Source organism: Heliangelus exortis, chromosome 10 (assembly GCF_036169615.1).
Source record: "Heliangelus exortis chromosome 10, bHelExo1.hap1, whole genome shotgun sequence".
Classification (NCBI taxonomy): domain Eukaryota; kingdom Metazoa; phylum Chordata; class Aves; order Apodiformes; family Trochilidae; genus Heliangelus; species Heliangelus exortis.
In genome coordinates, this window is record NC_092431.1 from 10466160 (window position 1) to 10493301 (window position 27142).

Genomic DNA, 27142 nt, shown 5'->3' on the forward strand with positions numbered 1-27142 from the left:
TTGCTGCTGAGCTCCGTTTAATTTCATGAGAATTAGAGATAATATTCTTCCCAAAGAAGTTCTAAAGTATAGTCCACAGTACAGACTGAACTATGAACTAAATACCCCATAAAGCTATACATCAAGTAGTCACACAGCTGTATGTTTTACACTAGGGCGAGAGCTGGGTGGTTTGAGTGGTCTAACGGCAATGCTGAATAGTGAGAAAAACAAAATAATATTTACTTACCAAACCAAGCTTGTTGCTCTCCTTGGACTTCTATAGCCAGACCAAAGTCTGCCAGTTTTACTGCTGCTCCCTTGGATTTGCTAGCTAAAAGTAAGTTCTCAGGCTTTATCCAGAGAAAGAAAAAAAATTGAGGTGAAAAGATAAGTAAATCTATTGAGACAGGTTTTCAGTTTCTTTTACTTGAGGCAGTCTAGAAAAGAACATGTACTTAGAGGAGTGAAAAAGAAAAAAAACCACATGCATTTTCTCCAGGAAATTGAGAAAACTGCACTTCCCATTTTTACTAGGAAAGAACTACCAGGCCTGTACAGCCTTCATGATCCCATGACAGCAAGACTATGGACAGCATGCAGATCTGCTAAAGCAGGAGGTCGGCTGGAACAATTATAACAGAATCTCAAAACCTGTTTGTGTGATAGGACCATTCAGAGACCTCTTAAGAGCTCGATACTGGAAAAATGCTGCAGAAAACCCCTCAAAGACACCTATCCTTTGATTACTAGTCAGACCGACATAGTTTGCAGGATTAGGCATCTGTAACTATCAAACATAAATATGTTTTGTACGACAGCTTAACAATAGCAGACATATTAGTATGTATTTCAAAGGCAGGTGTATTTACATTGCAAATCTTTCAGCAAAACGAGCATGTCCACATTTGTGCTTGCAGAGAACCTATTGCAAAAACTATGTAAGTTTGAAAAAGCTCCCACTTTGCTTTTTTCCCTTTTGGTATGCCAGTCACATCTAAAGTCAAATGCTGCAGTATGCTCACACAATTAAAAGTAAAGAATTTGAACAAGCAACTGTGTTCATTCTACTGTTCATTACACATTATTTTAACTTCATTTATCAAATATATCAACTGCATATTGTCCAAAGATAACTTTATTCTATGACCCTTAATTTCCTTTTATTTTAAAAATAATTTACAAAATACTCTACAATGAATGTAGAGTTCAACAGATTATTTCAGAGAACTGTGACCTCAATTGTATTTTCTTGCCATTTCTTTCTTGTCTATCCCCAATATTTTTTTTAAAAGGTTTTATTCTACATTTACATAATAACAAAACCTCACCTTCAAGGGTATTGCCCTGATTCTTCCAGGAGCAATTTTTGCAGTGATCTAACACCAGGGAATTCACTATATCCTGTCTGGTACTGGGGACCTAATCCTGCCAACTCTGAAAACACAGAATCATAGAATGTCAGGTTGGAAGGGACCTCAAGGATCATCTGGTCCAACCCTGCTAATATTATTGTCTATATGATATGTCTCAGCACCCTGCCAAGCTGAGACTTAAGACCTCCCAAAGTGGGAGAATCCACCACTTCCCCTGGGAGATCACTCCAACGTCTTACTGTTCTCATAGAGAAAAATTGTCCTCTTGTGTTCAAACAGAATATTTCACTTTAAATCCGTGAGCTTCCACAGTACTATTTATGTGATTACAGTTAATACCATGCAGGTACTAAGCTTGGAGACATAAAAGATCATAAGCTTCTTTCAGCAAGGCTATCTTTAATATATGTCAAGTATCCAGCAAAATATGCTTAAGACCTTAACCACAGTGATTCTTCTGTTAATTAACAATACAACTGGCCCTGAAAAACTCTTCAGTCTAAAGGTGTTTAGCTGTAAAGGAACATTTTTTCAGCAATTTACAAACACTATTCTCTTACTCATTCCTTTGTTGCTATGTCATAGAAAAGATGATATTAAAAACCTTTCAACAATACTTACTTGATAACTCTTCTATTTCTGCATTTTCAAAAACAGAGATTAAGGAACCTCAGAATAAATCTTCATATTTATAGTCACTTCAGTTAACAGTAACCACTTCAACCCCATTATATCAAACATTGACCAAATAGCTGAGGATTTGTCTAGGATGAGTGGCTAGGATGCTTGTCATTTAACTACACTGATCTCAACATGCAGTCTCACAGTTCTTCAAGGTTTTCTATCAGAGTTAGAGAAATTCACAGTAATTCCTTGTTTGAATGCACATCTCATATATATCTCTTAGAGCAATGGACCATCCCATCTGGCTGTGACCTTCAGCAAGGCAAAGGCAGAGATCATTTGGGTAAATGAACATTCACAAATCCATGTGCCCCGGTGGGATGCACCCATGACTACTTAGAGCTGGCTGATGTTGTTGTTCCACCTCTCTCCAACATTTCCAAAAGATCACGGAAAACAGGAGAGGTGCCAGAGAACTGGAGGAAAGCCAATGTCACTTCAGTCTTCAGAAAGGCCAAGAAGGAAACTACAGACCAGTTGACCTCGCCTCCATCCCTGGAAAGGTGATGGAGCAGCTTTACTTTTTTACTGTGAGGGTGATAGAGAACTGGATGCCCAGGGAGGTTGTGCAATCTCCTTCCCTAGAGACTTTCAAGACCCATCTAGAAGCATTCCTATGTGACCTGCCCAAGGTGCTCCTGCTTTGTCAGATCTAAGATCTGTGCGTTTTCCAGAGGTCCCTTCCAATCTCCATCATTTTATGAGTCTATGAAATTCCTCAATGTCTTGGTTAAGACACAAGCACTAACTTAACATGTGCACATCGCTTCATAACACACAATTCCATTTAAAGTAGGTTGGGTTGGTTTTCTTTTACCTTGGGATTTTTTTAAATTTTTGTTATTTTTAATTCCATCCTGTGTCTTTACTCTGCCAATCCCAGTGCTCCTCAGAAACACCAGCATCACCATGAACATGTTTCAAGGGAACCCGAAGCAGATTTCCTGATTTACTCCTGTGCCAAATTCAACAGCCTTTTGACTTCAACACTTCAACACCACACAGCTGTCATTTCAGAATGATGAGAGGCATACTAGGTAATTATCATGCATTACCTTAGAATGACTGCAATTACTTGGAAAACATTAACAGCCTGGCATGGTACTGCCCAGGACTAGTACTTGGGATTCAGTAGTGTCACTTTGTTCTACTGGTAGACTGGCTTAAGTCAAGCATGTAGAATGGCAGCGTTAACTACTAAAATTACTTAACAAATAAGTTTACGTGATTTATGCCTTTATTTTCCAAAGGTCTTAAATTCTTAGAGATCAAGTACTTATGCATCTGTGTATTTTTCTTTGGCTATAGAGCATCAGATTCTTTGCTTTCAGTGGAGAACACAAGAGGGTCATAATAACAGAATTTCACTAAAGCAGCAATACTGCTGACTCTCAAGAACTGAATTCCCACATGGAAATGCACTCTAACCATCAGTTAAAGATGGACTGCCAGTAACAAGTTAATTTTTTCTGGATCTAGGATCTACCACTATTCCAGATACCAAGGTTTACAAACAGAGCAGCAACGAGCACTTCTGCAGCTCATGAGGCTGCAAAAGCTCCTCTTTGTTTGCTACTTAATTATGCTAAAAGGGAAGCTAAGTAAAATGAGACTGACCCAAATCTCCTCCTCTCCTTGCCCTACCCACTCCAAAAGTTGTGGTTTGAGTTACTAGAAAAAAACCCAAACAACAAAACACACACGCAAAAAAGTCAACCAAGTTGTGCAGTTTAAGGATCTATGCCAGGCCATAACCATCTTGTATGTTATGTACCACGTCTGGTAGCTCTTATCTTGGGTGTCATTATACTCTTTTTGGTACAGAGACTTCTGCTGGGATTTCACCACAGTCTTTCATTTCACTCTCTGGTTTTTCTCTTTTTCCACAAAGTAGTAACTAATGAAGGCTGCTTCCTCAAGTTTTTGCTTTCAGGAATGAAACTGGGTACTAGAACTTGGCAGAAACACTTTTTCTCACACTGTTTTCTCAATTCATCCTGGATTTACCATAGTAAGAAATATACACATGGTCCATGGTCAGGAGCAGTAAACAGCTGGATTTAATACATTTTTGCACAGAGAAAGATATTCTGTGTCAATGTATGAAGACTTCTAGAAAGCATTCCTTGCTCTACCAGACTGCATGGCTAAAATTTTTTTTTTTCAATTCCTTTCCATGCTAGAAGCATAGTCTCGAGTGTACAGTGCAGACTGTAATCGCTGGAGCAGCTGGACAAATCTGACATTCTTTCATACCAACTTGTTCCCTGTTATCTGGCTGCCACACAAGACTTAGGGATGGGATCAAGACTTCTCAGTCTCCTACTATATAACTGTGACAATGCACTACCAAGACACACAAAACAAGTAGAGAATTTCATGGATGTGCCTGTTCAATCCATCCTGCTCCCTGAGCTTTTGGAGCCTAACCCTTTGGTCTTCTCACAGGACAAAACCAGGACAAAACCTTTGTATCAGACCTAGGACTAGAAGAGTTGTTTACTTAGTAGCTGAGGATAGGAAGAAAGATGATAGCATTCTGATTCCAATGTTATTACTAATGATAACCACTAGAAAACTCCTGTCCTGGCAGGAAATTCCTGTTCCCTGTAACTTCAACTAACTTCAGAAAGGAAAATAAGAAACAAAGATGCTATGCTAGCAGGAATCAGCATGCCTTAGCCTCCACACCTACCAGTTTTGAGACAGACTTGTCTCCCTGAGCTGAGCTTCCCAGTAACAGAAAATTATCTTTACACGTTTTCTCTGCCAACACACTTTAAATACAGACAGCATTTCTGCAGCAGATATCTCCAGCTGTTTGGATATCTACCCAGTTAAGACAAATGCCCTTCCCAACACATGAGTTTTCTTTCTGATGCTTCTATCCCAATGCTATCATTTGTCTGGAAGAAATTACACTCCTCAGGTGGTCACAGTGAGAACACTGTAGAAATTCCCACTTCCTAAAGATATTCTGTAGCGCAGTCGTCATCTGGAGGAGAGAGTGGTCTTTGTGCCAGCAGTCTCACAGCAGCTAGCCTTGCATCACAAAAACACATGCTGTGCAAAAGCTAGCGTCCTTTCCAGAAACACTCTGATAAAAGATGGGAAGTTCTCCCCCACCCTGCCCCAAAAGTTCCGATGATGGAGGAGATTGTGTATTTATTAAATACACCAAATGCTTGAGGAGCAATTCCTGTTCTCCCATGAGACTGGAAGTGCTCCACAGCATCAAGGCTGTCTCTTCAACATTGCCCCCAAGTAGGCTGAAGGTGGGCAAGATCTCTGGAATGGACACAGACAAGACAGCTGATATTCCATACTGTAGGCCTTCAGCTCAGCAATACAAGCTGGGAGAAAGAAGGGGTAAGGGGAGGGCATTTGTTATTTATATTTGTTCCTTTAAGCAAACAGTACATATACTTAAGTCTTGTTTCCCAGGAAGTGGCTGGATATTGCCTGCTGCAGGAAAGCTGAGAATAAAACCTTGTTTTCCTTTGCTTTCATGTGTGGTCTTTGCTTTTGCTTTATTATAATGCTTTTACCTTGACCCATGAGCTTTTTTACATTGTTATTTTCTCCCCTGCCAAGGAAGGGAGCGAAGGGGTGGCTTGGTGGACACTTGGTGCCCAGTCAAGATCAACCCATCACCACAAGACTTGAGAAGATTTTCTCCAGTCAGTGCTAACGGCTGGTTCTTGTGCACACGTAAAGTGAAAGATAAGAAAGAGGTACAAAAACAAAAATAGAAAAAGAAAATGGTTTACATTTCTACTGATCAAGGCTCTGTTTCAGTAGGGCCTGCTGCTCTCCATGCAGCAGCACTCACTCACCTTCAGGTCACGATGGACAACGCCCATCTGATGGCAGTGCAGCACAGCCTCCAGGATCTGCTGAATGCAATGACTGCATGCAAACACGGGGCGCGGGTTAGTTCCAAGCGTGCACTAGCTGCCAACAGCCGGGCGGCTGCGCGGCGCCGGTGGCAGGGCCATGGTGGTCGTCGCGCTCCCGTCGCCCCATTCCACACCGCCCCGCGCTGCTCAGAACACGACAGCCTCAGGCACCACCACTGCGGTGGGACCCTGCACAGTGCCAGCGGCAAGGGGCCGGCGTTGGAGCCATGCTGGGGTCAGCTGCTGGTTTATTTGGTTTTCATTTAATTTTGGAGTTGTTTTGGTTTGTTTTTAAATAGCAGTTTTAAAAAGGAAAATTGTTGGAAGAGTGTATCAATTTTTCACCATTAATTTGCTGATGAAGTTGTAATTAAATATTTGCATCCTCTGCACTTTTTCCTCCTTTCCTTACTAGAAACCGTAGCAGCCATTGTGGTAACAAATCCACTTCAAGTGAAGTGGTTTAGGTCAATTAACTTATTGAGGTCTAATTTAGCTGGCAATTAGCATCACTTGTCTTAGGGACTGTCAAACTCCTATGCAGCAGTGTGCAGCCAGTTGTTGTGCTACTGCAACCCAGGGGCTCAGAACAGAAGTGTTTAAATCTGCAAGCTGACATACATCACAGCCAAAAATCACCTCCATATGCATACACAGCAATACATAGACAGCCCTAATAGAACACCAGACACATTTGACAGCATGGTACAAATCCAGCACCTTGGAAGGAGACCATTTGTTTGGCAACCATTCCCCCTTTTGCCATGATGTATATTAGGCCTGTAGACTTGCAAACTGGAAAGAGGCATCATGCATTATTTGTTCAGCTGGTTGTTTTGAGGGTGAGTAGGATAGGCAAGGGAACACCGCAGACAACCCACCCTCTGCCCCTGCCCAGCGGAAAAAAAAAATACCCCCAAACTCTCATATCCAATTGATGGGCACCAGATACTGACCTTCAGGTCTCTGTGAACTATGCCATTTAGATGACAATGATTAACACTTTCTAGAATCTGCTGTATACAATGACTGCAAAGATACAAGGGCAGAATGGAAGGGAGAACATTTTAAAGGCACATAATCACATTAAATACAAAATAAAATAAAATTAAAAAGTATAGAACAAAACCAATTTTACACCTCCTGATAAGTCTTGATTGCACATTGAACTGGAACAAAACGATGTTGAATATAGAGATATTTCCAGCTCCAACACATCCAAAAAACAAAGCAAACAAAAAAATAAACAAAACCAAAATGACATTTAACGTGGAACATATGAAACCCATGAGACAGAATCATTAGATTTTATTTTCATTTAGCAGTCAGGAAACTTTTTCCAGTTTCCAAAAACTGCTATAGCAAAACCAAAGTGGACGCAATAAAGCAATTAGTCATATAGTTTGTTTTTTAAAAATTTTTAAAGTGAAGTCAACATTACAAGTTTTGAAACAAGAAAATGTTCAGAAATGATGTGATATACAGAAAAACAAATGGAACAAAGTCAATAGCTAGGGAGAAGAAAAACATTACTCATTTTGCATCTCTTGGTTTCTTAAAAACTGTTAGTAGAAGAAAGCCAAGTAATGAAAAAAGTGGCATTCATTTTCATGTAAATTATCATCAAGTACTTGTTTAGTTAGGAGTCACTCATGAAATGTAAAACAAATGCTTGATTTTGGTGCTTCAAATAACTTAATTAGCACCTATTTTTCTATACCCAGGTTTGCAAGTATTGGCCAGCCTATGATGCCAAAAAGCACAACTAAAGTATTAATTTGTTAGAGCACTGGAACTTTTTCAGATGTTTTTTGGGCACCACAAGAGTTTATACATTTTTTAAAAACTATATTCTTGTGGCAAAAGTCAGTGACTGTAAGCAACACAGAGTAGTCAAAGGCCAAGGATTTTATACTGCTCATCCTAAATGTTTTGACCATGGAATTCAGAAGGAATGGTCATAAATCAGTAACTGGAGCCCAAGCCTGAAAACCCTTTCTTTTGCGAGTAGTTCACAACTCATGGAGCTGGACCGCTTGTATGAGTAAAGACTACTCGTGTGAGTAAGGGCTTGCAGGAGCACAGCAGTATTAGCAGTCCCAGGACACGTATCTATAAAGTCCATTAACTATTTCTGCAAGGATACACTCACACACACACTATATATATATATATATATATATATATATATATTATATATATATATATTTTTGTGTACATACACATACACATAGAAATATATATATATTAAAAATACAGAGATGCATGATAACTAGATATTTCCCTTATCTGGTCAGGGTTTTACTGAATATATAAATGCATACATATATATATTTATATCATATATATACTTATATATATGCACAGTCCCTTCCAATATGTTATAATTCTACAACAGAAACAAAAAAAATCATTGCAATTTTTCCTTTTAAACCACAAGTATTTAAAAAACACACATTGACACCATGTGCTGGCCTTTGGCATCAATATTAGTTTTTCTTGAACTGTAACAGGCAAAATAATTCAAAATTTTTTAAAACATAGCTCCTCTCCTTCTAGCCCATCTAAATTACTAATTTTGTTTTCTTTTCTATGGAATGTTTTGCTACGTGTTGTTTGACATTTAAATGCTTAAGGTAATGATGTTTCCAACTATTCATACAGAAATTACTAAGAGCAATATACAGTGGAAGCTTCCTAACATTCAAAGTAACTTCTTGTTTGTTCATTATTATCCTACAACAGTTGTTAGGGGCATTTCATGCTTTCCAGTCTGCTAATTAATTACAAATGTAAAGTAATAACTGAAAGTTATATTTCCTGAACACATATCAATGATGGTATGGGACTATGAACACACAAAAACATGAGGATTCTTTAAATTTACTTTGAGATAAATTTTCTGAGAAGGGTGTAGTTGTAAACATATTTTCCTAAAGATAGTAAACCACAATGCTTAAGATGCATAATTACATGAGAATATTTTAATATCTATTTTTATAGGAGGGCAAACAGATTCTGAGACGGAAAAATGGCCCTGATACTTTGTGTCAGCATGCAAATTATGATAACTGTCAACTTCCTCTTCAAGTTTTTCAACAAGCACTTGCAGAAAATTGCTAGAAATTTTGTATTTGAGCTCAGACTATGAGATGCACATTATAATTGCTTATTGATGAAACACAACAAAAGTATTTAAATATGAAAAGGAAAATAGTACTTCTGGACCAAGAACAAAAACGGTACTAAATGTAAAATTTTCTCAAGACCAACATACATTGCAAACTTTGATCATCATATGTAAGAATACCAAGATGAGATAGCTGAAATGTTATGCCCAGTTTGCAGAGGAGAAAATAGGGTAAGATTTCAACAACTTGGTGTTTACAAAGATTTTTAGCAAACTGAGATCAAATTTCAGCTTTTACAGATTAGCAGATACCCAGACCTCATACGAGTTCTCCATCACACAGTCATGAGCTCAAAACACCACACTGTGTCCCCTATATCCCAGAGAATGCTATAAGAAATCACAGACTGTGCTAGTTAAAACTGATGCCAAACACCAGAAGATATTTCAATACCTATCCTAGAACTATTAAAGGCAACATGAGAAAACCAACTGACTTACCTGGCATCTGCTTCACTATAATATTCTCTTGCAACTATATCTTCAAATAATTCACCTCCTGTGACTCTGTTAGAAAAAGCAAGATGAGAAAGGAGATTTCAGAAGTGAAAATGTGCATCTTAAATTAATTTGACAGGGAGAAGTCAGAGAGGGATAACTGAAATATTTATACAGAAATGCAAAAGGTCTTGACCAGCATAGTGAAGGAACTAAAGCGGAAGGTTTGTCAATCCATATTATTACAGGAATAAAAAGGATGTGAAAGAGGAGCAATCATAACTGGAAAATAAAGCAAAGAGCAGGAGCTTATTGGGCAAGAAGCCATCAGTTAAAGCTGTCAAGAGTAAGTATGAAGCTACAAGAAGAAAGGGAACTGACCAGCAAGGAAAATTGTGCCTGAAGTTCAGAACAGTTCAGGATATATTAAGAATGCAACACAAGACAAATATAAGAAAGGAGAATACAATAATGCTAAAAAGGAAAAAGGGTTCTTACGTTTAGGTCAAGACACAATAGATTTGTACCCATGTGCCACAGCAGATTGTTTGTTATTCTTTTGCTAGAAGGAGGATTACTAAGAAGGAGAGTATCAGTAGAAGAGTAACCTGATCAGTACAATGGCAAATTAATTTTCTAGAAAATTTTCAGTTATCTCTGTCAGAAAGTAGGAAGTTTAGCAAAAATGCCATTTAAAATTGGTTTAATAGTACTGATTTAATAGGAAGAAGTGGTTGAAAGGAAATAAAACTATGCTATCTTAACCTGAAAATGCTACTCCAGAATAAGTCACCATTAGGATGCTGCCACAGTCCTGGGATGCATTTGAAATAGGGTGACAGCAATGTCCTTACTCACAGCAGGAAAATCCTCTCTTATATAGTACACAGTTCCAGTCACTCACATTCAGAAAAGGCAAATGAAACAGAAATATGAGCAGAAAATTTCTACTGGACTATCTGTTCATTTACTTATATCTTCTCAGAGAGGCAAAGTCAGTTTAACATGGCTAAACCAAGTTTAAGAGGGATGAAAATAAATACTGAGCACAAAGAGCATAAGCTGCTGTCTCCAAAGAGGAGACCTCTAAGGGACAGTAATAAGTACAACAATAAATAAGCACCTTATACCTGTGAATATATACAAGGTTAAAATCAGGAGTTTTCTAAGAATCATAAAACTGGTGTAATTAAACAGTTTTTGGTAAAGTAACTGAGACTGGTGTTCTATTTTTAAGATGAAGATTGATGAGGTTTTTAATGAAATTCTAAAAGTTTTGGTTGCCTGGGTCAACGAGTGTACTCTAAGAAACTGGAAGACCATTCCTGTGCTATACCCTTAACATTTCTCTTTTTGGGATACACTGCCACAATTTCACAGCTCCATTCAAATCTTCATATATTCCAGTGCTGTAATAAACAGCTAAAAACAGCTGCAAGCCTTGAAAATGCACACAATGTGCAGCACCCAAGTGCAGAGCTTAACCAGAGCCCCTAAACACAGCCTCAATGGGAGGCTGAAGTTTTTTCAATTCCTGCTTTCCAAAACATTGATCCCACTGAAAGCCAACCTAAATAATTCCTAGGTGGGAGATCAATTTCATCAGTGTTGAATATAGTAAATTTTAATACAGCACATTATATTCTCAATGAATTCCCAAATGCAAAAGCTAGAATGGGCTACATGATGCTTAAAGATTAAGATGCTTAAAAATCTATACTACAATGAATACAATTATCGCTGAACACAATTAAATGCAATAGGATTAAAATATTAAAAGTCAGGATACTTGGAATATTCAGGATCATATAATTAATTTCCAAAATTTTTGCACTAAGTCTGTTTTAGAGCCCAGTTATTCAGTCACATCAGATGACAACAGAAATTACCTGCTCAACCAACAGCACAACTCCTCTCTTGGAGAAGGACGGTTAAAAACCTTTACTTTCATGTTTCCGTTTACATTTGGTCTACAGCATTCTTTTCCTGAGTTTGAACCTTACTGACTTTGAAATTTATCACTTTTAAGTAACAGAATGCTATTTCGTATAAAAATCTGTGATAAAATCTGGAGGATGTAAAACAGTTATTTTCCTGATTTGTATTCTCATTCTTTTTCTTTTTTGTCTTCTACCTTCCAGAAACTGTCTTTGGTTGCTGTAGCACAAAATGTTTGATTGATGCAGATTTTGACAGTATTTGGGATCTCTTGTTTGCATGTACATTTGTCTACCACAGTTCTGGCAATGAGGAATAATTCACACTTTGTGATGAATGAAAACAACAAAGCATCCTTTGATCTTATTCTTCTCTAAACATTTACTTTTGATCCAAGTGAAAAAAGAAAAGAAAAAGCTTTTGTTATCAAAGTGTGCTTCAGTGGAAAGGAACACGAAGCTAATGCTTGTTTTTCTCACTCACAGAGAAAAGAAGGGGATATACTTTCTTATTTGCTGACACTAAACATTTGCTTGGCATTCATAACTACTGTTGAATGATGAAAAAAAAAAAAAAAAGAACAGAGCAGGTAAATTTCAGTGACAATCGAAAAAGGTGGCAGCAATTCCCACACTCCATCAATTCAAAGGATGCAGTAGGAATAATTCTCAGAAGGCACCTGAACAGCAGTAATGAAGGAAGGCAGTGCAGGGAACTAATCTTCTGAGCCTCTGACCCTGAGAAAATGAATATCTGCATTGGTGCCTTTGGCTCACTGAGCATCCATGAGCAATGTACCAGGACAGCCAGAAGGCTGAAGAAAACTATTTTTTCCTTGCATTTGGCACATGTGAGATAGCACCTGGAATCTTGTCCCCTTTTGGGCTTCCCAGTGCACCAACACTCACACAGTGAACTGTGTCTGATGGAGGGCCACCAAGACAGATGGAGTTGGAAGCATGTTGAAAGGCTAAGATAGCAGGGTTTGCTCACTGTTAAGATGAGAATGCTCAGGGGAGATCTCATAGCTGTCTACAACTCCCTACTGGGTGAATATGCAGAGACATAAAAGGCAACAAGCCCAGCTGCACCACCAGAAATACCAATTAGATATAAGGATTTTTCTTCCTTTATTGTTATTATCATTGTTTACCATGCACATGTTGCTCAAAGAAGTTGTGGAATTTCCATCCTTGAAGATCCACCTTGAAAAATCCCTGAGCAGACTGATTCAATTGGACTTTGCTTGAGAAAGGGATTAGATGAGAACGTCTACGGGTCCATACCAACCAGTTATTCACTGATTTTATAAAAAAAGAACAGAGCAGTTACCAGTAAACTTTTATATGCCATACAGGGGCTACTAAATATTCTACTGCTTCTTGGATGTAATGTTGTTAGGTCGATTTTTCCCCCTGTATCTTCAATGATGAAACATGATGGCTGGGGAAGGGGGAAGGGCCTGAATACAAACTACACAAACAGAAAAGCTCCTTAATTAGGAGGTTCTCTTTGCTTAATGAAGGCCATGACTTGATAGGCAAGTGTGATGTACTCTGGTGAATTCATGGCTCTGTGCTCCTGCTCTGTTCCCAGCCTTCCATGGAGAGGTGCGCTGAAATCCAAACTCTTGCAGGTTTTGCTGATCAACAGAAATAGTTAGATTGATCTCTAAATATAGGAGGAATTGAACAAACTCTAGCATCCCACTGAGGCTGTGTTTAGGGGCTCTGGTTAGGCTGTGCACTTGGGTGCTGCACATTGTGTGCATTTTCAAGGCTTGCAGCTGTTTTTAGCTGTTTATTACAGCACTGGAATATATCAAGATGTGCATGTAATTGTGAAATTATATAAGGAAATGAAAACAGAGGACTTGCCCAGAGTTTGCCGCTTCTTTTAAACTTTCTCCCTCCCCCAGGCTAAAATAATGGAAAACAGATAAATTGTACCACTTGGTACACTGGTCTGTATGCTTAAATTAGAACTACTATAATAGTTAGATCTAAAAATATATCCAGGTAGGCAAAGTAGAGGGTAAACAGTAATAAAATAACCCCCAGTAATAAAAAAGCCCCACAACTCTGGTCTTTTACTATAAAGCTACATGAGCAGTTGTCAAGCTACTTTCTCCCCACAAGATTAAAATGGGAAGTAAATGGATGGATCTTCTGTACAGACAGATTGGCATCTTCAATGAGGTCCCTCTTTCATGACTGGGCACTCATGATACTGAGCTCTTGCAGCTTTCAGGATATAAATTAAATGCCACTGGTTCTTACAAATTATTGTTATTCTTTCTTAATTTTCTGAAGAGCATACTAAAATGTCAACAGATGAAGCACATGGATTTGTTTAAACAAAAGCACAAGCAACATGTAGAAACACCACAACCCTTTGCACCAGGCATGTCTTTCAGTCAGACCATGGAGTGAGAGGAAAGCAGAGGGATTCCATATACAAAGGATGCTCTTTCTATTTATATCTCAGAAGAGGTACACTAAGAAGCAGTTTTTAAGTGCTTCATCCAACAAACACTACTAAAATAAATTACTATTTCCAGTGTTTAAGTGCCAAATATTTTTTTTTTGCAATCTTTCGCAACAGCATATAAAAAAATATCTAATTTCATCTATTATATTAAATTTATTAGTAAAACATATAAATATATGCAGATCTTTAGAAGAAACTCCCAGATGAGTAAAGCTGGCTAAAGAAGCCACTGCTGATGATCACACTGCTGGTGTTTCACCCTTGGTTACACTTCTTATTTCTTAAATTGCTTTCACAATGAAAGTACAAGGAAGCAGTCTTACAAAATTACAGTAGCCATGCACATTTTATGTCTATCTGTGACATTTCTGACTCTGGAAAAGGAAGGTTCAGGTACTAAGCCTATGCAAAGATTGTTCTGCAGTTAGACTTTTTTTTTGGCATTTTTGTTTCTTCTGCACAGTACAGTCACTCCACTTTCAGTTCAACAGCAACACCAGAGTTCTAAATGTACCAATTGTTGCATCTCATCAAATGCATTAAAATGGGAGACACTGAACAAGAAGAATCTCACTGACTTGAACAAGAGAGCCTTCAAGTGCTACAGCTGTTTCCATTCAGATACAGCAATTAATACTGACAGATCTGATTGGATTTAAACTCAGATAACGTCATTAGCACTGAGAACAATCTCATTCTTCCTTAACAACTGCAATGGACTAATAGACAAGAATCCTAACTACAGATGCCTTTACCATTAAAAAACTTCATAAAGTCCATTACAGATCTTACTACACACATTCTACTGATCTTCAAGCTACTTCAATATACCTGGTGAGAGAAACGTAACAGAAGGAAGCCCTTTATTTGGGAGAAATATCACAGAAGGGCCATCTTAGTTATTTTCTGAAAAAACATAGCAATGATATTGGTAGATCAGTAAGATGCCTCTGCTCCTCAGCAGCAACATCAACAAGACCTTGAAAATCACTGCTGTGATACTTCAGTGTATCCATTTCTCTCATATGCAGGACTTCTCACAGGAAGACCCCAATATGGCACTTTATTAGAAACTGTAACTTTCATTGTTCCATGTCCAGTTTCCACACTGGACAATTTTGAAAGATTTCCACCGACCCTAAAACTCTTCATGCAAATGCACACCTGTAGGAGAGCACATTAATTATTTTTTTCTCCAGATAAAAGCATAGCCATCACTGAGGTATACAAGTGAGGCAACAGGCTTCTCCTTCAGATAGTAGGCATCTCTATGACATTAATTCATAAGCAATTATTAGAAATGCAAAATAGAAAGTGACAATGATGGCTTTTTTTCTGTTCACAGAAAAAGCATTCTTCCTTTTCACTTTCTTATGTGGGATGCAGGCTAGAAGAAATTTCTAAAGAAACAGTCATACTGAATCCCACACAGTCTGAAAGACATTGTTAAGATAACGACATGATGGTAGGTGTGGGTGGAGTGACAGTGTTATACCACAGCCAAGCTCCTGTTGAGTAAAAATTAAATAAATTTTCAGAGGCATGTACTTGTCCTTAATATTACAGAAGTGCGTTTTTTGTGGCAGGTAGTTTATGTGCATTAAAACCATTAAAAGCCACTAACCCATATATTTGTTACTGCAGAAAAAGATAAAGTTTCACTAACGAATAGTGGGCATTAAAGCAGTAATTTCTTAATTAGAGTGAAAAATTAACCACATGTGGATAGGTATCCTTACTAATTAGCCATAAGTTCTTCAAGGACAGAACAGGTTGCTTTTCCAAAGACAGCTGCCAGTCTGTATAGTCACATGAGCAAAACATAAAAAACTGTATATCTCGAAGCCTTCTTTCTTTGAAGAGGATGGAAAACAAAACCATGTTGACTGTTCTAGATGAGCAACTTACATTTGATTCTGTTCCTATGTTTGTCTTGAATGAGGCCAAGGGGGGGAAAAGAGAGCAACTTCCAACCAGTGCAGAATGCTTCCTGCAGAAATGAGGTTTCTGCCAAGATAGTATGTCTGGGTGAGGTAGTAATTTTTATTGCAGAATACAGGCTTCTACTTGTTCTGCTACTATCAAGATACAGATACTGGTATCTACAACTACCAAGGCCTTTGCAATCATAATCTCCTGAGATATCTCTCAAACTATATATCCCCTTTAAGGCAGAAACAGACTAACTGCAATTTGAGTATTTTCTAACAGTCGAGAAGTACAATAATAAAGAAAAAAAAAATCCTCAGTTTATAAGTGAGATATTGTCCCTAGAACTAAGTATTCTGCTTCCACTTATTGAAAACGCTCACGATTGAAAGGATATTTTCCAATTCCACATAGAAAGATTTAATTTGTATCCATTAAAAAAAAAAAAAAAAGACAAGAACAAAAGAATTAACCCAGTGCACATTAGAGAACAAGTACGCCTGATGTCCTCTAGAGTAATTTCCAAGCCAATAGTTAGAGAACTTACTTGGGATAATGACAAATTAGATACAAATTCCTGTTGAGCCCAGATAGGATTTGAGTACTGAACCCTGATAGCCTTTACTGCAGACAGGCTATTTAATATTTTTGCAAGGCTAGTCTGAAAATTAGTGTTGAAGAAGACTTCACAGATTTCTTTAAAAAATTTAAGTCAGAAATTAAACCAGCACGTAACCTGAACGTGAAAGCTTGTGATTGTGGAAGATTCAGGTTTAACATACCTATGTTGGATGCAAATACTTCAGTTTGTATGCTTAGAAATTATTTTGCATTTTTAGGGTAAATTCTCATTCTAACCAACAAAAACATGTTGGGCCTAAGAAAGCTCTTGTTGATAAGGGTTGTCATTTGTCAAAACCACTAACTTCCCCAGAAAAATCTTCATCTGAAATAGGTAATTTTACCTATGTAAGTCAGTTTTGCAAGGGAATTGATGTCTGCCCATACCCAGCACCAAAAGCAATCACTTTTCAAGTGAGTAGAAAAGTTCACCTGTCCTGGGGAGGAATGAAAAACATCAGTGTCTCTCTGAGAGTCTGAGACACATAATTCATGTTGTCTCCATCCCTTCTTCCCCACTGATCTACACATACACATAGTCACTACATGAACGGGCCACAGGACTGAAATTCCTGAAGCAAAACATAGAATAAGTGGGAAACTTCCATTCTATTTGACAGGCATTTTACATTCTGAATGAAGTAAAAATGTAGTATTTTATATATCAGTAAGGTATCAATTAGTAATAAGTCTTCCCAGTAAACCCTGACTTACCTTTCAATCTAGCAATGGAGATTTTCTGTAGAGAAACTATTCTTCCATGTATTTTTTTATGTTTCACTCACAGACATCTGACATGCAGCAAATTACTTTTTCTAAGTCATCTGTTTGCTTAACTTTGGCAGATACCATGCAACTTTTACTTACGTTTCATATTAAGATCCTTTTCAACAGTGGCCCTATTTATTGAAAGTTTAATTTCAATTTCATTGATTGACACTCACAAATTAGCTCTTCTATATGCAAATGACCAAACGTATTACTGTCCTTCCAGCCCTATTTACATCTATTTGTTCAACTCACTGCACCAGAACCATTCATTTATCTTGTGAGCTTGTATTTACATCTAAAAGTTTGAATACTGCATCCCCAACATGCTGAACATATGCAAAACACATACTTACAAGTCAAAGACTAAGTAATGGAATCCTTCTTCTGATATGCTGTCATGAAGCCGCACTATTGAAAGGAGGAAAAAAAGACAAACACCAGTCATCTTTTCCATGTCTTTAACGACTGTCTTTGATTTGGGGGGAAGGGAGGATTTTAATTCTATGATAGAGCTGGTATTGCAATACATGTTTTCTCATCTGTGTGGTATTTTTGTTTTTTGTTTTTAAACTTCCTACCTTCAGAATTATCTTTTTCATAAAGTATAAAGACTGTATGTGCAGCTCATCATACTGTTATTTTTAAAGACTCTCTGCTCATGCTATGCTACAGAAGAAGGCTGCGGGCATTTCCTATCACACCAGACTGCCTTTGCCCTTCATGCTGAATCATGACTGAACCAGTGATGAAAGCACTGTCAGACTTCTTAATAATAGATTCTATTAATTTGATTACAATCCCCTTATCCTAGGCAAACCCTCCAATCAATCATAAATAGACTGGAGACCACAGGGGTCCGCAGTCAGTGGGCTTTTATTATCTTAAGCAGTATACTTAATGTCATACAACTGTTTTCCCAGCAGTGTTACATCTTAGTTGGAAACAAAACAAACTGGGAGAAAAAGCACCACAATTAATCATAGATTTCAGCAGAACAGCAAACTGTAAGGGCTTTGTTAACAAATTCCATGATCAGACAGTAAGTACTGATTTTGAAAGAAAAAACATCATTGCAAACTAAAAGCATTCGACTATAGCTAAAATAAATGAAAAGCAAAAGGGCACATTCACTTAATAATTCAAGATTCTTACTTAACTAAGTAATTTAAATTAAAAATGAAATCACTGTTTGCAGTCCCTATAGTAATTTGCCCTTTATTAGTCTCACCTCCTTGTTCTAACTTTTAATTAAATGTCTGCAATTTTAGAGAGAAAATAGTGAGATATTTAAACAAGCTAACTACTGAGACAAGGACTAATTGCACTGTAACAAAGTCAGCTGCAGCAGTGTAACAATATACTACTTATCCATTTGAAAGCCAGTTTTCTGTTCATCGGATACATTATCATAATAATAATATGTGTTTGTAGGTAAAAAAAAAAAAAAAGAAACGACTTGCATGTGACTGATTTATATTCCCTTAAAAACAAACAAACAAAAAACCGCAAACCACCCAAAACAAACTGCTTATCCCCTGTCAAATAAGGACAAGCAGGTAATAATATTTAGCCCAGGGAAACATCTTGTGTTTACAAAATACCAAAGAGAAAACCAGCTCTTGGCTGACTCACTACTAAGAGCTCGTGATGAATCTGAAGAGCCAAGTAGGCCTAAATCAGAATTTAGTTTTGGCTAGTTGTATATTCTATATTTGTCCAAGTTTTTACAAAATGTAAGACTTGAGCACAAAAGGCCATCGCTGCTCTGGTAAAAGATACCCTACTTATATATAGATATTAGACGGACATACAGTGTAGGATTCTGTAAGCTAATACTATAAATATTAAATAGTATAGGATGTAATTGATTATAGGGTTAAAGCACACCAAAAGTGTAATAAAAATGAATCAAATAATTACAGTGTAGAAAAAGCAAGAAACAGAAATCTCCCAGATCTACGCTGAGATTTCTAGCTCAGAGCAGACACCCTTAAATCATCTGGCTTTTGAGTACACCACTTCCTATAGTGGCATCAAAGACACTATTAATCAATCCATTCTCAAAAATAAGCAATGCTGTTTAGCAGAGCTGCTTGCACAGACATGCAACATAATCATAAAATAATAAATTTTGGAGTGTAGCTAGTAAGTTTTTCAGATGCCTCTCCAAAATTTTTTGAAACTTTTGAATATTTAATACACAATAAATTATACCTTTTGGTAGAAACTGCCTGTTCCTGAAATAGATTTGTAAGAACTCAAAGTGTGGTTTTCCTGTGAACATATTTTTTTTGATTCAAAGCAGCATTCCCCTCCCCGCTGCTCACTAACACCATTACAGACTTTGACTTTCTGTTCTGAACTATAATATTATGTGTCTGCTCTACAGAAAACAGCTTGATACAACGGTCAAGCAACCTTATTATCTCCTTTCTCCGTGTCTTACTTTAAAGGAAAAAAAGGAATAAAAATAATAGTATTTCACATACTTTCAATGAAAACCAAATTCCTCCTGGCACGGATACAAGTTAAATGGTAGATAAAGTCAGATAAAAATTCTTTGGGGTAAAGATATTTAATCACATCTAAAACTGTTGCCAAAAATATTTACCTTTGTGAAATTGCTAAAATGATAATATTTGAGAAGAATGAGTTTTAAATTAAGTTTATGTAATCATGATTCATGATTAGTGCAACAGCTGAACAAACATGTAAGAAGGGAGGTGTCGAATGGCCAGAGTGCTGTGTGATAGGGAAGACTCTTTCCATGCAATCCCATTCATCATGTTTATTAAAAGAGCATGGAAAGGGATAATGTCTTTAAAGACAATGTAGTTAAAGACACCCATTTTCCCTTTGGTGCTATAATTTGGTGTTTCTGGACTCTCAGAAGCATTAATCCTGGACCTCTCAGAAGCTAGATGTCTTAAATAATGCATTGTTAGAAAGGGTTCATAATATAGTACATCAGAATATATCTCAAATAATGCATTGTTAGGGGTCATTCATCAATAGTTGAGGTTTAAACATGGTTGGAAAGACACAGATATGTTGCATTTGCTGAAATATGCAGATTATTTCTTCAACTTCCTGCAAGAAGAGTGAAAAATGGGCAGTCACTCTTTTCCTCTGTATTCACTTCCAAAAGCATATTAAAATATCTATGCAGATCTTATGCTGATCACTCTTATAAGAATGACAACAACCCAAAAACCCCAAACAAAAAACTAAAACAAACAATGAAAAACCCAATAACAAAAAACTAAAAACCCAACCACCTAAAAATGGACTTAACTACTTAGTGGAAGGAACCTAATAGAATATCTTAATGTAATCTCTCTTGGAATGTCTAACTGCCTGCCACTGGGCATAAGCTGTTGTATTTGAAGATACAATAACACCCAAACCTCAGTAACTGAAGCAGTATAGCCAGGCATGGGTTTTGGTAATATTTGAACCACTCTATTTGCTATTTCAAAACACTTGTCTATATGCATTTTCAGTTCTTTTGTCTCTGACAACAAATGCCTTGCACTCAACAAAACTGTTCGGCTGAGACATGGACAATCTGTAGTGGTTCAGCACTGTCAGGGCTTGCATCTCCCTGCAAAGTCACCCTGTGTCATCATTCTTGTTCTACACGATAAACCACAGGGAGGAGGGAAAGAAAATAAAGCTACTGTTAGAACTTCAGAAACTCACAAGGGTGCCAGTGCAAAAGACACTAGAGCAGTGTCAAGAAAAGCCAAAATTCATCATAGTCCAGATCCCAAGCTAAATGTTTCAAACACAAAACACCATACGGGTGCAGAGCTGTGGATGCAAAGGCCTGCGAACCACTGCTCAGGACTGCTGCTGTTTGCACTGACCAGACATCTACTTGCTTCAAAAAAACTCCCCAGACCAAACCACAAATGGACCCATCTTCACTGCACCTTCATCCTGTAACTCAACGCTCCACATTTTTCCACCACTGTCACAATTTCCTTTCTTATGAGGCATAGTATAAAAAAAATCTCTGCTGAGCAACCAAGCTCTTTGAATCAGTGGTGCATAACTCAATCACAACCATAGCCTCCAGGCATCAAACAATACAAAACGACCCTGCTTCAGTCTATGCTGAAGTTACTGCTGTGGCTATAACTCCTATTTTGTGCAGCTTAGACACTTCTTTGAAAACAACCAATTATAAATATCAGTAAAACCTAGTACTAAAGATGGATAAACACTCAGGTACTTGGCACTGAATCTCTACTGCTATTAACAGCCAATGTCCAATGCCTAAGTCATAAAATCACAGACCTGTTTGGGTTGGAAGGGACCTTAGAGATCATCTTCCAATCCCCCCTGCCAGTGGACAGGGACACCTCCCACTAGACCAGGTTGCAGAGGTATACAGCCATCTGCTGAGCCATGAGACAAGGGATGCCCAAATCACAGAGCAGCACTTGGCTCCTGCCATAATGATGGGCAGTGGTCTTCCATGTGCAGGGAAGTATCCTTTCCCCCCTGCTCGCATTGCAAGAGCTCAGAGTCACAAATTTAGGAGGTACTGTTGAAGCTGACATTGATCCTTACGCTTGCACAACAAAATTATACTGAGACGACGAGAGTTTGAGGGCCTCTGTAATAAAGCTGCCTAGTTACAGCAGAAAGAACCTTGCAAATATTAGTAAGAGCCATTAACCTAACAATCTGAAATATCTAGAGGCTAGGCTGGTAAGCTTAGTACAGTAGCAATGCTCAAGGGCAGCTGATTTCTGAAAGATGTTACACACAAAAAATTGTTTTATGTATCTGAGAAGGTAATCCTCCCCCCCTGCTGTTAAAAATGCAAGCAGTGTACTATAATACTCACTATCACTGAATGAGTTTATGCAAGTCAGCAGTGCTGGGCATGCTTTTAACAGGTCTATATTCAGCAACAGTGAATGAAAACAATATAGCTTCCAAATCCATTCAAAAGATAAACAAGTTTTTATTGCAGAACAAATTCATAATTATTTAGGTTCAATAACTTGAGAAAAAAATCCTATTAATCTGCATTTGTACTAGTATAATGAAAAATGACAGGAAAAATAATTAGACAATTTAATATTTGGAAAGAATGTATTTGTCCTCAAGGCACTCTAACACTGTTAACTAGAATGAACAAAATGGCATATATAAAAATACTCGTTTGTGACCATTACACTGTCCCATCAAGGCCCTCACATTGGAAATTGTGTTTCAATTAAATGCCAGGAATATTTACATCCACTGCCTTCATTAAAACCACTCAGGTCTAATGCATGCTTAGAAGTCAGACTGCCAAACCATTTAACTTTGATAAAAGATCCTTGCTATGCAGAAAAATAGCCAAAGTACATAAAAGACCAAATATTGAAATGCGACTAAGTTGGTCCAGGTACTGATGTCAAAGCAGATGGCCTCAAAAGACCAACCCTTTTGACATGAGACTTGCTTAAATTCTGCTGGATGAAGACTGACAGTATAAACAGGTCATCAATACATGTGGTGCGAAATGTCAGGGAGAGAGAAAAAAAAAAAAAAAAGCTTTAGAAAAAGTTACTCTGTTATTTGGTTTAATTGCCTGACCAGTGCTAAACCATGACAGTTTTGTGATTAGGGGCAGCTCACTGAGCTACTAAATGCCCTAAAAAACCAGAACAGCTTCTCAAATCTAAGCCAGTGATGTCTAAGCACAGACCCTCAGGTCTAGTTTCTACAGATACATCAGGCACTAAGTACTAACAAATGGAAATTAAAATTGCTTCAGCCTAAACATCAGAAATTTAGTTGCTAAAAATAACCTACCAAATATGTGAACTAATTGAAAAAAACAAAAAAACCAAAAAAACCCATACCAGTATTCCAAAACATATTCTGTGTTAGGAGTCTCCAGGGAGAGCAACTGTAACTGCTCTGACACTTTTTTCTTTGAACAGAAGATTTTTGCTGCTTTTCAGTGTACCCTAACACAGGTGAGTGTGCATTTATGTGTGTACACAAGCACAGAAGAATACTGCAGAATCATGTGGCATTCTTGAAGGTAAAAAAAGCAGCTGGAGTTACACACTTTCATTTATTCATATATGAAAATAGTAAAATTGCATGTAGCTGTTTAAAGCAAGAACACAGTATGAAAATGTACGCCTATATCTTTGCATCTTTATGTAATATATAGAAGTGATATACTGAAAATCCTGTGATTTAGATTAATTCTTCTTCACAGTTAAAGCCCTGATTTTGTAAGTTTAATGAGATTTTTTTACAACACAACAAAAAAGCCTTTAAATATAATCAGATTAAGCGTTATGAGTATAGCTGCATAGATTAAAAGAAAATCTGACACAATTTTTTTGCTAAGAGGAAACTGATGTCTCAGCTGCCAGTGATGCATTAAGCACTTATATTTTTTAACAATTTTAGCATTTATCAGAACATGTAAGAAGAAGAATGACAACCTGCAGAGAATTTAATGGAATGTTAACTATTAAGAGGACACATCTGTAACACAGAGATGCTACATTATTAAAATTAATAGGTTCAGAAAAAAGCATACTTCAACTTCCCTCTCTTCAAACACTTTTAACGCAAAACCATAAACAATTTATATAATGAGCACTCAGAGAAGTGTGTTTATTTTTAAATGCTCCCCTTTCATAAGAAGGAAGCCCCAAGGTATCTCAAGGGATCAGCTTATAAAAACAAACTCACTCTACTTTAAATATTTTAAACAAAAAAGAGAGCAGAAAACTGTAATCCTGTGGTGTAACTCAAGAATGCCAAAGAAATTCCACCTGCTCTTCTAGACCCTCTCATGAAGGGGCAAGGCCCGCACCAAGCAGCTTTTCCAGTTGTATTTTTATATTCTATGGGGTTGCATGGCTAACAGAAATTTTGGACAACAGGCAATATCCTCTTTAAGCCTTATTCTGTTTGCATAGTCACAGACAGCTCCTCAGTGAGTCAAGAGATGACAACTCGGATGTTCACATCTTTGAAAACCCCCTAAAGTGGTTTAGAAGAACATATATCCAACTGCCACTTGTCTTGTTACCTTCATAAAAATGGTGTTCCCTCTGGTTTCTGTATAAATCAGCTTACATGACCCATGGGTCAGTAAGTCTATTAAATTAACTTCCACATTAACTTATAATCTAAGTGCTAATCATGCATACAAATGTGTGTTTCTGTATTACAATTTTCATCCTAGACATAAACCACTGCTCCACAAATTCAACTCCCAGTAACATCCAACCACCAACATTTTTCCTCAACAAGGGAAAAAAACCCCAAACCTCTCTGTAGGCTGTGCATCTGGGGGAGCTGGACTCTGAGCTTTGTCCTCTTCAGTCAAGATGCTGCCCCCTGAGTCCAGAATAAAGCACCCCCTTCCAGCATCAAGGAAATGCTGGAGCAAATGTGCTGTAATGTGCCAATTTTCAGGTGCAGACTGTGCTGAGGTGCTTCTGACCTGAGCATCATACAGGAGGGGTAAAGAAAAACCTGGCAGGACATCAACATGATACTACACTGGGATCTTTCTTTGAGATGAAGAAGCAACAGGCAAGACATGGGCCACCTGGAATAGGGAGGCTGTGTGTTTAATCCATGTTTAATCCTTGGGAAGAAAATACTGTGCTGTGTATTAAGACATTAAGAATGCTCCCCTGGCACTTGACTGGTGTAGGGTCAAGGGTACAAAGTGATTCCTGAGCTCAAGTCTTAAATATATGCTAATATATGTTAGACACTGTAAATATAACAAGTTAAATATGTTTTTTCAATATATATGTGTCAAAATTATCATTACTGTTTTGCTGATCTTCTGCTGGCAATACAGAAGTTCAGAAAAAGCTGCTGTGCTTTTTTTTCACAAAAATTACACTTAAAGCCTTGTAAACAAGAACTAACTATAGAGTTCATTTTACATCAAGCTGAAATAATGTTTAAAAGGGAAACTCAAATATTAACCTTATTAGAAAAAAAAAAGCAAACAAAGGAATTATGGAATTATGAACAAAAGACCTCAACATTATTTTAGCTTAACTGAAGAAAAGGAAGAAAAAAGAAAGAAAAAGAAAAAAAAAAGGGGGGGGGGGGGGAGGAGGGGGGGGAGGAGGGGGGGGAGGAGGAGAAGGGGGGGAGAAGGAGAAGGGGGGGAGAAGGAGAAGGGGGGGAGAAGGAGAAGGGGGGGAGAAGGAGAAGGGGGGGAGAAGGAGAAGGGGGGGAGAAGGAGAAGGGGGGGAGAAGGAGAAGGGGGGAAAGAGAAAAGGGAGAAAAGGGAGAAAAGGGAGAAAAGGGAGAAAAGGGAGAAAAGGGAGAAAAGGGAGAAAAGGGAGAAAAGGGAGAAAAGGGAGAAAAGGGAGAAAAGGGAGAAAAGGGAGAAAAGGGAGAAAAGGGAGAAAAGGGAGAAAAGGGAGAAAAGGGAGAAAAGGGAGAAAAGGGAGAAAAGGGAGAAAAGGGAGAAAAGGGAGAAAAGGGAGAAAAGGGAGAAAAGGGAGAAAAGGGAGAAAAGGGAGAAAAGGGAGAAAAGGGAGAAAAGGGAGAAAAGGGAGAAAAGGGAGAAAAGGGAGAAAAGGGAGAAAAGGGAGAAAAGGGAGAAAAGGGAGAAAAGGGAGAAAAGGGAGAAAAGGGAGAAAAGGGAGAAAAGGGAGAAAAGGGAGAAAAGGGAGAAAAGGGAGAAAAGGGAGAAAAGGGAGAAAAGGGAGAAACGGGAGAAACGGGAGAAACGGGAGAAACGGGAGAAACGGGAGAAACGGGAGAAACGGGAGAAACGGGAGAAACGGGAGAAACGGGAGAAACGGGAGAAACGGGAGAAACGGGAGAAACGGGAGAAACGGGAGAAAAGGGAGAAAAGGGAGAAAAGGGAGAAAAGGGAGAAAAGGGAGAAAAGGGAGAAAAGCTACATTGGTAAAAAAATATATCAGCTTTTGCTTAAATTGGGGTTACTTTTATATGCACAGACCTCAAATTCTACGCCCTGTCAACTAAGTTTGACATTAAATTAAACATTAGTACATATAGCACAGTAGTGCTTAAAAACGTTACACCAAATGTAAAGTATCACCTTTTGAGAGCATCTGGAATTTTATGTGCAGTATTCCTCGGAGATCAGAAAATGCTGTATTCTGAAATGCTGGCTGCAGGCCTAGGATCTGCTCCAGCCAAAAACCTGGTTCTACGACAATAAAACATAGACCCACACTGCTACCAAAACACATACAAGATTTTATTTTATTAGGAAGTTCCTGACCTGCCATTATTGGAGACCAGGGAAGTATTCCAGGCAAATACCACTACATGCACCTCCACAGCCTTTCCCAGGCCTCCACAACTGAGGCAACACTCAGACCAGCTTTTGGTCCAACCCAACACAGATGTTCTTACACATCTCATGTGAGCAAAGGACCAAATGCAAACAGAACATAAACAGAATGCTCCTTAGAAGTGGCAGAGATTTCCTTCCCCAAACAAGCAGCCAGACTAGAGCTTCCCAGACAGACAGCAGCAGAAAGAGGCAGCTTCCAGAATGGAAGGCTTCTAGCTAACACTGACTAGTTCAAGATGTTTCCAAAGATTATTGACTTCACAGGATTTCCACTGCTATTTCCCCCTCTTTTAGCCAGGCATGGTTTAGCACACAACAATTGCAGATAAATACTTTCATGTGTAATTGTTACAGCTACAGCATGTTTCCTAGGGCATGTCTACTACAAATAGGAATATGGTGTAGAGATGTCCAAAATGACTTTTAACAAGCTGGTGTGTGTACCTCTCTTAGTTTAATTGTATCATCATGGCTCATTTAACCTGCTTTT

General features: G+C 38.0%; 1 protein-coding gene across 50 annotated transcripts in view; it reads right to left on the reverse strand.

The window, feature by feature from the left end:
• CAMK2D (calcium/calmodulin dependent protein kinase II delta) overlaps window positions 1-27142 on the reverse strand; it is a 136565-nt gene that overhangs the window by 42286 nt on the left and 67137 nt on the right. For 38 of the 50 annotated variants that reach the window (XR_011727750.1, XR_011727751.1, XR_011727748.1 and 35 more), the window contains 4 exons: window positions 17669-17723; window positions 9570-9635; window positions 6895-6967; window positions 230-332 (listed from right to left, as the gene is read on the reverse strand). Coding sequence is in view for 45 of the 50 variants with exons in the window: in XM_071753460.1 (XP_071609561.1) it covers window positions 230-332; window positions 6895-6967; window positions 9570-9635; window positions 17669-17723 (297 nt within the window). In the remaining 5 variants the exon portion in view is untranslated. Of the gene's footprint in view, window positions 1-229; window positions 333-5875; window positions 5949-6894; window positions 6968-9569; window positions 9636-17668; window positions 17724-27142 lie in introns of all 50 variants that reach the window. The other 12 variants (XM_071753471.1, XM_071753461.1, XM_071753469.1 and 9 more) reach the window with 2 other exon arrangements.